The sequence below is a fragment of the Nelumbo lutea genome, chromosome 2 (genome assembly GCF_056320005.1).
Source record: "Nelumbo lutea isolate HS-2025 chromosome 2, American lotus-T2T, whole genome shotgun sequence".
NCBI lineage: Eukaryota > Viridiplantae > Streptophyta > Magnoliopsida > Proteales > Nelumbonaceae > Nelumbo > Nelumbo lutea.
Window position 1 is genome coordinate 64,522,046 of NC_142685.1, and position 11,846 is coordinate 64,533,891.

At 35.3% G+C, this 11,846-nt stretch overlaps 1 protein-coding gene across 1 annotated transcript; it reads right to left on the reverse strand.

Annotated features, from left to right (window-relative positions):
* Nucleotides 1-1,899: 1,899 nt before the first annotated feature.
* Nucleotides 1,900-2,343, reverse strand: LOC148871212 (uncharacterized). The gene has a single exon (XM_088970017.1). It carries the CDS (start codon nt 2,341-2,343, stop codon nt 1,900-1,902), a length of 444 nt encoding a protein of 147 aa, XP_088826143.1.
* Between the last annotated feature and the right edge of the window lie 9,503 nt (nt 2,344-11,846).

The following is an 11,846-nucleotide window of genomic DNA, read 5'->3' on the forward strand; positions in this document are numbered from 1 at the left end:
GTGTATGAGCCAAGAGTATTGGCTTGTAAATAAAGACAGCCTGCTGTTGTTGTGGGCACAAGGTCATTAGCCCAAGGCAACATGGGTAAGGCTCACTTGTGCTGCATCACTATTGAAGCCTTTGATTTTAACACTTCTGAATATTTAGTTATAAGCAATAGGAATTGTGAAGAAGACACCATCTATATGTAATAGAAAGAGGAAAGAGGGAAGGTGAGGGGTCCTATCACTGCATAGCTCACACATACCTCCTCTCCTTTCTTACATATGTGCATATTTTATTTCTTAAACTATTTCTCCTCTTCATGGATTATCATCCTCACTTTTATTATTAATTTAATCTAGTGTATATTTGTTTCATGGATTGTTCTGGTTTAATAATAAAATGCAGTAAGAAGTCACATAAAATTGTTTTTTTACTTGTTTTTTATCTCATGCTAGACACATTTTTTGACTTTACAGGGCTACACAATGGGTTAGCCCATCCCCCAAACCCTTAACCCCCCAACCCTAGTGGCAGCGGGATTTGATTGCAGGTCTCTGCTACAACTAGCTAGAGAACCCATCAACTGAGCCACCATCAGTTGGTTCTCATGCTATGCAGTTGATTTACTCTTGTAATATATTAGCTATATAAAAGGAATAAGCTTGCAGCTTAATAACTAAAAAAGAAAAGAAAATTATTTTTTTACTATATTTTATGTAAAGAACTAGACATATATAAAAAATTTGATAAATCACTGTTATTTCATTTTTTTACCTTGAAAAAAATACATTTTTAAACAGCAGCCTATGCATTGCATGGGTCACCACTAGTATTTTATAAATTTCTAAGTGCTTCATAGAGGGAAATTAGCATGCTGGTTGCTGTATGAACAGTTCTGGCCATTGGAAGTATATAAATCCAGACATACCTGGCCAAACAGTTTTTTTTTTTTTTTCCTGCAATGGTAGACTATTTCAAGGTTAAGGATCAATCTTTTTAGTGTTGGAATGATCCATTCACTTGATTCTTCTCATACAGCTCCAAACATTAATCAATATTTCCTTGTTTTTCAGAGAGGAAAGTTTTGGTTCTGTATTTTTATCTGTTGTAACTTGACATATATTATCTAGGTGTTCCAATATAAACCCATAGTAGGAATGTGAATTATGCTCTTCAGGGCATAAGACTGCAGAATTTTCAATCCTGCCTGAAAGGTATCCTGCACTAAGATCAATGCCAGTGGCTTGTTATGATTTATTTGATTGAAAGGTCGGACCTAGGAATTATGAACCCTATACATTTTTGAATAGTTTCTCAGATCTTTGGGGGATAAGATGTTATCCAGGAAAATAAACAAAGAATTTATTTGGTTGAACTGTTAAATGCCTTTAGCAAGTTTCATTGTTTTTGTATTGATTCTCCTTTCTGGTAAATAATTGTCTATCCATTATCCATATTTACTAATGGTAAATTTGTTCATTCATGAACAAAATTTACTGCTTGGGGTCTGTTGATATAGGCTAAACATGTTGATCCACAAGCCTCCCTTCCACTTTTTTTTTCTCTTTTGAATGGAAAAATAACTTATATTCAAAAAAAGGGGGGATGGATGTACAAACAGGCCAAAAAAGCACAAAAAGAAAAGCCTGTATCAAACTAAGATGCAAAGAGTTAGCACTATACAAAAAATCCCTTCCCAATCCTTGCTTTTCTAAGGCATCTGCTGTTCTATTGATCTCCCCGGGAATCCATCTAAAGGAGCAGTTCAGCAAAGAAGATAGCTCATGAATTTCTGCAAGGTGAGCTAGCTTCCATGGACCCCCATCTGAATCTTTTGCCCACTTAAAAGTAATTCTTGAGTCTCCTTCTACTGCTAATGGACTGAAATGGTTGTTCTTAGCAACTCTTAAACCTTATAGAAGAGACCTGACTTCAGCTTCTGAGGCATCTGCAGCTTGGTCAGGGCCACTAAAGGCCCACAAGATATCTCCTGTATAGTTTCTCACAGTACCCCCTATTCCAGAAGCTGAAGGAGGCTGCAACGACCTTCTAAAGCTGCCTTCAAACTGCAACAAGTAATCCTCGTCTCTAGTTTGGGGAGGAAAATTTGGTACAGATGGCGAGGTGGGGGAAGTATTCAGGATTTTCAGCCAGTTTCTTTGTAGCTCCCCTCTGTTCACCCCCTCGAAGAGCTGGTGGACCATCATCCAAGAAATTTTTTTTGATAATATCTTCTCACGAACACTATCCAAGGAAGAGAATCTATCCTCAAAGATTCTTCTATTCCTTTTTTTCCAGATTCCCCACATAACAGCATGAATTACTGCTTTCCAAAAAAGCTTTCCTTTTTCCCCCATCTTTGGTTTGATCCACTGGGTAACAAAATCAGTAACCGAGTTTGGAGGAATCCTAGCTTCCACCTAGAGATGCATCCAGAAAAAATTGCCAAAGATTTTTGGCAAAGCTGCAGTTGGTTAATAAGGAATTCAGAAGCCTCCCCTCCACTTGCACGTTCAGAAGTGTAACCAGAGAAGTATTGGCGCCTGGATAAAAAAATTCTATATTCCTTGGGTTCAGTAAAGAGTGTTTCTAAGTAAAGATCTGTAATGGCAATATAAAGGTGAAACTGATTTGACCAAATGGAGAAGAGCATGAAACCGATGCTCCTGATGATGGTCAAATTTTCGATTCAACTGATGGTTTGATGGAGCTTCCCTACTCGTGCAGGGTTGGAACATGCTTAGCCAATGCTAGGCTGATGGTGTCAGGTTCCATTGACCAGTCTGATGGAACCTTTGTTGTGATAAGCAGATGGAGAAGGGGTATGTGTTGACATGTGTCTCATATCCAACATCAGACTGTAATTCACATATGAAGTGATCTCTACTGAGTGATGTTTCAGTCATGCTTCTGATTAAATGGAAACCGAGGAAGAACCAGCTCTGGTTCACAACACTTGTCAAATGGGTGGACGTTCTAAGGTTTGTTGCTTCCTCATGTAGCGCATGCATGTACTGGTTCACAACACTTATTCCTATACTTGCTTTGTTTCTAAATTCAGGTTGAGAGAACTGATTAATGGTTCCACTAAGAGGTTTGTCTGATGGTTTCAGAATCTCAATATACTCCAGTTCATGTGGTCAGCAACATATTTCTCAAAACACAGAATTACTTTGATCATTTTCCTTGCAGTATTCCTCGTTGTATGGTTCAGAAAATTTTGCACTGTTTTACATGCTTTTAAGCCTGTACAGGGGCATGGTCAGTTTCGTGATCCTGTGGAACATGATCTGTAGAAGTTTGTCAATGAGTTCCTTTGTCTGAGTGGATGTTGTCTGTGAAGGGGTTGTATGGGCACAGGAGCAGTGGGTACTGGCCAATTGTGGTGTGGCCAGGTCTTGATCATGCAGCATATCTACGTTATGGAGATGAGTTTGGCTTTGCTATGCAAATTGTCTAGCAGGGAAATGTAGATGATCCAATCTCATGTATTCAACAAGTGCTTTCCAAGCTAGCCACACTTCAGACGTCGTGGTTAAGTTTCAGTCCTATAGCTCCTTCCAGATCTCCATGTCGGAAAACAAGCCCTGTTTGGCTCCGTTTCCACTTTGCAGCGCAATTTCATTTGCAGTGTACAGATGCACAGGGAATGCAAATGAGAAGAATAAAAGTTCTGGTTCACTTTTGCTTTGGGTATTGTTTTACTTTGCTTCAGGTTTATTTTACTTTATCTGCAATGCAATTATGCAAGCAAACAATAGAAAAAAGATCACAATACTTTATTCACTCAAATTGTTGCACATCCATGCTTTTGCACCAGTGCAAATAAAATTGCATTGGAAGCAAACTGGGATAGTTTTAATTTGTGAAACTATAAAAGCTCTAGCATCACCAGGAAAATCACAACACATGGTTTGGTATAATGGATGTTTTTTCGATGGACTGTGAAGTGAACCATATTACACAATCATGAAAACTAAAAGGATTTGAACAACATACTCTAATAAGAAATGTAATTTTTATAATTTCAAAATTTCAAAATAATCTCTTCTAAGATGGCCCGGAGATAGATAATTTTGCTCTGGGTTGATTGCATATTCACATCCTTTTTTTTCTCGGTCAAAAAACTTAAGCAATTGACTTAAACATACTCGGATGTTCTAAAATGGACTTAAACATACCTTGTGACTGTTTTAAACTTCATATTCTTTTAAATTTTCAAAAAGAAACAAACAGAAATGAAACATTTATTTTATTGACTGTGTTCAATCAGTTAGTAGATTTTGGGGCTTTCCCTGATGGGTGCTCCACAGCAGAAGTGGACCTCGTAAGAAGAAACTTATCTTGGAGGATCAAGAGAACATGGAGCAAGCAAATGGCGCACAATACTCAAAAGACACAGAATTTAGTGGTGTATTGGCTTGGCCCTAAGTTCAAATGGGTGGGTGGGGATCCAGAGACAAGGCTAGATTAGCACTTGAAGGGGACCAAAAGATCCCAAAACATGATCGTAACCTAACGGTGCTCAGTACAGTAGTTCAGAGTGATGGAGAAACTGTTGGCTTTAGTGCTCACAAGACCATGTTCACATCATTTGCACAACCTTTTACATCATGCATCGGGAATATCTCCATATTTGTATAATTTTTCTTTTCATGGGGAAATATTCCTAATACAAGATTGCAAGAGACTGTGTGAATGGTGTGAACACAGTCTCGTGAAACACTGAAGTCGATTTTGTTTATGCCAAGCCTATTGCAATTTCTAGTAGTGACACATTGCACATTGCAACCCTGAAATACATGAAAGATGACGATCCATGCATACTCAAATTGAAACCTCACAAATCAGCTATTTAGATTCATGAATATCCAAGATAAGGGAGTATCTTGGATGAGGAAGAATTTTCAGTTTACTCGGTTTAGAGTGCCACAATTGATTTTAAAAGGCTCAAGACCAAAGGTCTAATGGCATTTTCTCTTCCCTATCACCTTCAAGTTTTAAATCTTCCACAGCTTAAAGCTTCAAGTAGAGGCCAAATCAGGCCAGGCTTAGATCAACCCCTGCCCCAGCCCACCTCCATGTTTATGTTCACGACGAGCTAATACAAAACTTGGCCCATACATTGTGCCAAATTCTAAGCCAGACAAATAAAATCCTATCATTTCCAAATTCTCTACAGATATGAACCCTACAAGTATTAGTATAAATTTGCTCCCCCCCCCCCCCCTTCATATTCAGTGTAGACCTGGTCCAAAAAACCTGATAAGGGGTTTTCAACAATGTGAGTGTTTTTGTTTTTACTTGTTTTTAAAATTGCCACATCAGCATAAAAACAAAAATATGTTCTCTGATTTTGTTTTGATAAACAACAACAAGATGGCGTTGTTTCCAAAAATAAATCATGTTTTTGAAGCCTTTAAAGGTATGTTTTCTAAAACAAAAACAAAATTTAACTCTTCAAACATTTGAAAACAAAAAAAAATGTAAACATGTTTATGTTTATGTGTTTTTGTTTTGAAAACAATCTATTTTTAAACCAGATGATTTTAATTTGTTTTTGGAACTGGTAACAGAAAATAATTCACATTAAAGAACACCCCCTAAACGTGCAGATCAGTTTCAAACCAGACTCTGTAGGGTTTGTAATGAGTACTATAGGATCTGACCTTATTATACCCGATTGTAATTGATAGCTAGACTTTAATCTGTAATTTGTCAATAAACCTACTTATTTGTTAAATCTTCACGTTTGAATATCATATCTTATAAGAAAAAATGAAAAAATTTTAAATCTTTACATTTAAATATCATATATTATAAAAAAAATAAATAATTTTTACAGAAAAGTACAGACAGGTCCAATACAGATTTTTGATTTCCACTGTAGAGCTTTAAACATTTAAAATATCAATAATTCACATAAGGAAAAGATCTATGATGCCGTACCCTATATAGTTGGATTAGTTTGGTCTGGATCTTCAGTCTGCTCCACAAATCAAAGGGTCGACCTGATACCAAACTGATAAATAAATATGTATTACCAACTCCAAACCCGTAGTTTCATAACCAAACCAATTATTAACAAGAGACTCAATTATAATTAATAACTCTACTTTATTAAATTGGCACATTTGGACATGATAATATGATGATATTTCCAATATACCATGAAGGCAGGTATAAGAATGGGGGTATCTTTGTGACATGCTAAATTGCTAATATACATATACATTTGTGAATTTGAAAATTAAAGAGTACAATACAAATAATACAAATATGTACAATGCCAAATGAGGCTTAGAAATATAAAATGCATGTTTTTGTACTGTACATATTTGTATTTGTATTCCTTCTAAACTGAGCCTTAGGCTCAATTTGAAAGGAGTACAAATGCAAATATATAGAGTACAAAACATTGTATTTTGTATTATTTTATATAAGGTTCAAAGTATCGATAGTATCAGTCCTTTTTTTTTTTTTTAACTTTTACTTATTTATTTATTTTTGATTTTGGTTCAAAGGGGCTGATTTAAGTCTTGTCTACCCTCTGAATTAGTTCTTGGCCTGATACAACCCCTGTAGGAGCGTATCGGGAGGGCCCAATACGTAACGATTTTTTGAACCTTGATTTTACATGTATTTGCACTGAACATATTTATATTTGCATTCCTTCCAAACCGAGATACAAAAATATGTAGAGTGTAAAACTTTGTATTTTTTATGCATTTGTAATGTATATATTTATGTTTGTATTCTTTACAGTTTGGAAAAAATATAAATACAAATATATACAAAATAATATAAAATATAAGGTTTTGCACTCTATATATTTGTATTTATCCTCCTTCCAAACTAAAACCTTAGGAACAACCAAAACTAATCTCGACCAAATTATAATGAGACATGTAATATAGAACTGGACCCTTATATAATGGGGTCGTTTCTGTTGGATCTATTTGACCCAATGACAGATTTATCTTAGGGGGTGTTCACCAATTTGTGTGAATTCGTTTTTGAAAACGAAAACAGCCACAAATCAGTAAAATCATACATGTCCGCAAATACCCCCTAATTAATAATAATATATAAAACAGATATTTGTCTTAATTTTGACGTAGATTATATGATGTTAACTTCAAGTTTGATAAATGGTCAAAAACAAAAAATTCTTCTAAACAAGTGTTTGACGAAAAGCTTCACACAAAGTATATTTCAAAAGCCATCACCATCTGGCCATACAAGTTTTCAAAAAGGTTTATATTCGTTCATATTTTATTAGGCAGAAGATCAGACCAAGTTTTGCCCAAAGAGCTAGCTGAATACGAATGTCCTTTACCATATGAAAAATTAGATACAGTGGGAAGACGTGGAGAACCAGAATAAACTTTCCTTTCCCACCATGATGAGAAGGAAATTTATTCAAAGAATGTGGAAAGAGATGAGAAAAGAAATTCTACCAGAAAAAAAAAAAAATTGTTAAGAAAGAGTATCTTCTGACTTGGTTGAAAGTGGTATTATTATATAAAAAATGTCAGCAATTCAACACGGTTCTCTCGTACAACTTCACTATTACACCATTCATGATCAGTGAAGGGTCCTCATGTAAGGTGTACTTTCACACTGACAGACTACTAGAATCCACTTGACACCCATACCTCACCTACTTACATGTTGGATACCAATCCAATGGTTAAACATGAGGGCTTGCATCATATGGGACCCCCAGTAAGCACCCCTGCCCTTATTTTATATATACTCAAAGTAAAGGTCACAGCCACTGCTACAGTATTGCCAGCTCTAGATGAGTCATCTCTTAGTCCCCTCCAATTGGGCAACAAGTCGATTGGATTTAACTTGAGCCACTTTTTTTTTTTTCTTTTTCTTCTTCTTCTTTTATTTCGCGGTGATATACAATATGAGGTGGCTTGTCCCTTATCCATAATCCCCTAACCCTGATGACGGTGAGATTTGATCCCAAAGTCTCCACTAGAATCAATCAAAGATCTTACCAATTTAGCCAGTCGGCACCGTCAAATAAGCATTAATGCTTGTGCGGCGGAGCTTATTTAGGGAGTGTTCGAAAACAACTGCCACATTAGTAAAAACAATACAAGGGGGTGTTCTACAATATTAAGGTTTTTATTTTTATTTGTTTTTAAAATCGTCACATCTGCAAAAAACAAAAAAATGTTCTTTCACTTTATTTTTGCTTTGAAAGGAAAAGACAAGTTGTTTTGTTAAAAAAAACAATAGATGGTTTTATAACCATCAAAATAATGGTTTTTTAACAAAAATAAATTTAATTTGTTGTATAGAAATTATATGATTTATGAAACATGAAATTAAATAATCAGATAAAAATGTTTCTTAAATCAGAAATTTAAGATCATATTTTTGGTTTCAGCTTTAAAAATATAAAACACATACACAACCAGTTAAGTACATGCTTTTTTTTTTTCATGTTTTTGTTTTGAGAAATAATTCGTTTTCAAACCAAATGGTTTTGTTTTTTTAGGAACCAACCACAAGAAAAACAGTTCACATTGTAGGACAACCCTAAATAGCTCGGATCTCCTACCCACACCTACCCACAAGACACTATAGATGTTCCCAATGTACAGCCGTAGTGTCCTGTGCGTAGGAGTGTATAATAGATCCAGATTTGCTGATGTGACAGTTGTTTTTGTTTTAAAAATAAAATCAACCATGAGTCAAACACCCCCTTAGATAAGAGTCCAGATCACCTGCCAACAAGAGGCATTCCAATGATCTACCAACATCATCTCACACCGCTAGACCTGTTCATGGGCCGGGTAACCCGATGGCCCAGCCCCGCCTAGCTCGTATCCCGATCGGGCTTGGTCATATAATTAGGCCCGCGGGCCTAACCTCGGGCTTAACACAGTAAGCCCAACTGTGTTTCGGGCCGGGTTCGGGATTTGTCAAAAAAGCCCGGTCCGACTCAGTATTATATATTTTATAAAATATATAATATGTATTTTATATATTATATAAAATATATATTTATAACTTAATATATATAAATATTATTCTTTTCTTTATAATTTCAATCTCTCTCTCTATTCAGTTGCTTCAATATTAATAATAATAATAGTATAGGCTAAATTTTGGGCCCGGGCCCAGGCTCGGGCTTCGGGCTTTTTATGAGGGTCAGACTCGGGCCCAAGTTGTAGGTCCGATGATCGGACCGGGCTCGGGCTTGGGCCTTAAAAGAATTTGTTAATACACAATAAAAGCTCGGCCCGGCCCATGAACAGGTCTACACATCTCATGTATGGTAGGTCCCACTTTATAGTGGGTCCCAGTTTTATAGTGCACGTTGGTAAGGTGTTGGGACGTGCTTTGTCGGTAGGAGATCCCAATTGCTTAGATTACAGCTTTTTCTGTCGATTTTCTATGTCATGCCACGTGTTAAGCAATAAAAGGGGTTGAGGGACGGTGACAAGCTATCAGAAATCCGAGTATTAAAAGCCACCCAGGGTCCACGTTGAGGTGTTAGTTCTGAACTGTATAGCCACCCAAATTTTAAAGAAAACACAATGTGGCTTACACAGAAATGGCTCAATCCGCCACCACTCAGTCCAATTTCCTACTCAGGTTGTTTCTATGTCCCTTTCTTTCCTTTCCTACTTTCTGTTTCGATGCAACAAATGCAAATAATGCTCTAAATAATTCATGTATTGTCATTTTTTAATCAAGAGAAAACGAATAAAATTAACCAAAAATGATTAGACTGATGTTCCTGGGTTGCTGATTAAAAAAATTATGAAGTAAAAAGAGAACTAATGAATGAGTTAACTTCCAATTCAACACTTCTAAATGAAAATACCTTTGAATGTGACATGAATCAATGTTGTCAAACTATATACAATTGATATTATATATATTAAGACTGACCCGGCCCTAACTCGAAAGAGTCAAGTCATTGCGGGTTTATCATCTAACCCAACCCACTGACAAGTCCGGATCTCCTGCCCACAACAATTCTGTTTACGTCTACCCACATAACATCATATGCACACATGGAGACATCTCATCCTCTTACATGGTATTATGCACAGGGAGATGTTCCCACCCAATAAATGGGGTAGTATGTTGTGGGTAGACGTGGGCAAGAGATCTAGAGTCCCCACTGACATCCCTAATTATAGTTGAGATTATCACTCAGTGTCCGAGGTCCTGATTAATTGGCGGTTTCTATAGGGTGAACATGCTAATTGGCTGGTTAATCAATAACTCTATGACCCATTGAACTTTATAGTTTTTAGTCTGGTCTTAGATTGCATTTGACATTCTTAAGGATTTTTCTCCTTTTTTTTTCTATTAAAAATTCACTATTTATAGGGACATTTTAACTGCAAAAAGTAGATAAATCCTTAAAATAAGGAATGCCAATTGCAGCCTTAGTGTCACAAACATTGGTGAAGACAATGCTTGATTTAAATCTGGTAATAAATACCATTTGGTTTGGGGGGAAAAGGGGTCTGAAATTGGAATAATAATGGATCATGTTGTTTGGTTAAGCCGATTTAAAAACCAGTTCCCATTCTTAGTGGAATAACATTTTTCCATTTGAGAGAATGACTATCCCCCCTCCCCCTGAATGAGAATCCCATTCCAACCAACAAAAAAAAAAAAAACCCTCCCTCTATTGTTGGCACTCTCTCTTCCAATGGCTGAACGGCTGAACCCTGCAAATTTTAGAGATCTGGAAATAATCTCATTTCAATTGTGATTCGAACCAATGAGGTTGGGATTAGGCTATTCCAAATCTGATTCTGATCTAAACCAAACAGACCCTATAAACAATTCATTTCACTAGAACAATCAAAGAAATATAATTAAGACTTACTGGTTTGTGCGTCGATTGGTTCAATTGGATGGTCCGGTTCGATTTTTTTTTGAGCACTATTTAATAGTTTGAGTATATTAATTAATCACTAGTTTTAATTTAAAAATACAAAATATTAATTAATCACTAGTTCTGACAAAAAATAAAAAAATAATTAAAATAGAAAACAGCCAAAAACTGTTGAATGAGTCAATTGAGTCGATGGTTTGGCCGCTTGAGTCAATGAATCATTGACCAATTCAACGATTTTTGGCTAGAGACCGGGTTTGGGATAAAACAAAACCGGTTGCTGGATGGTTCCTGGGCCAAATGATCCGACTGTCTGGGTAAACGGTGGTTCTAAAACATTGGAGGATAGGCTTGTTGGTTGTTCTTGTTGCCTTGTTGGTATGATTATTTAACGAGTTCTAAGGTGTTGTTTGGTCCTGTTAGTAGGTTTATGGTAAATTACTTGTTGAAAAGTAATTTATCACATAAGTTGCTTGACGTTTGTTATGAGTAAGTTCCTTTTACTCAGATTAATTCTTCATAGATGGGAAATCAAACCACTTTTTTACTTTTCTACTTATGCTCATTTGATTTCAGAAGAAAAGTCATTTGTTCTTTTTTTTATTTTTTTTTATTTTTCCTGATATTTGGATACAAAGAATGCTGTTTTAGAATTTGGATATTGGGTTTTAAAAAATGGCTAACTTACCATTTTAAACAATAAATTAATTTAAAATTTAAAATTTTAATTATTTAAAACATAAAGTGATTAAATTGTTACTTAAAATTATTATTAGTTATAAATATAGATTAATTGATAAAAAGTAATAAAATTATTATTAATAATAAACTATTAAATAACTAGTAAAATTATTAAATATTTAGTTATTAATTAAATAATTTAATTAATTATTATCAGCTTTAATTAATTAAATTGAATAAAATGGTTGTCTAGATTTTTGAAAAGAATACCATTATGGGCTTTGGGGTTCACTT

Excerpts from the sequence above, each read along its gene's own strand:
- LOC148871212 (XM_088970017.1), bottom strand. The coding sequence starts at position 2,343 with ATGGGGGAAAAAGGAAAGCTTTTTTGGAAAGCAGTAATTCATGCTGTT.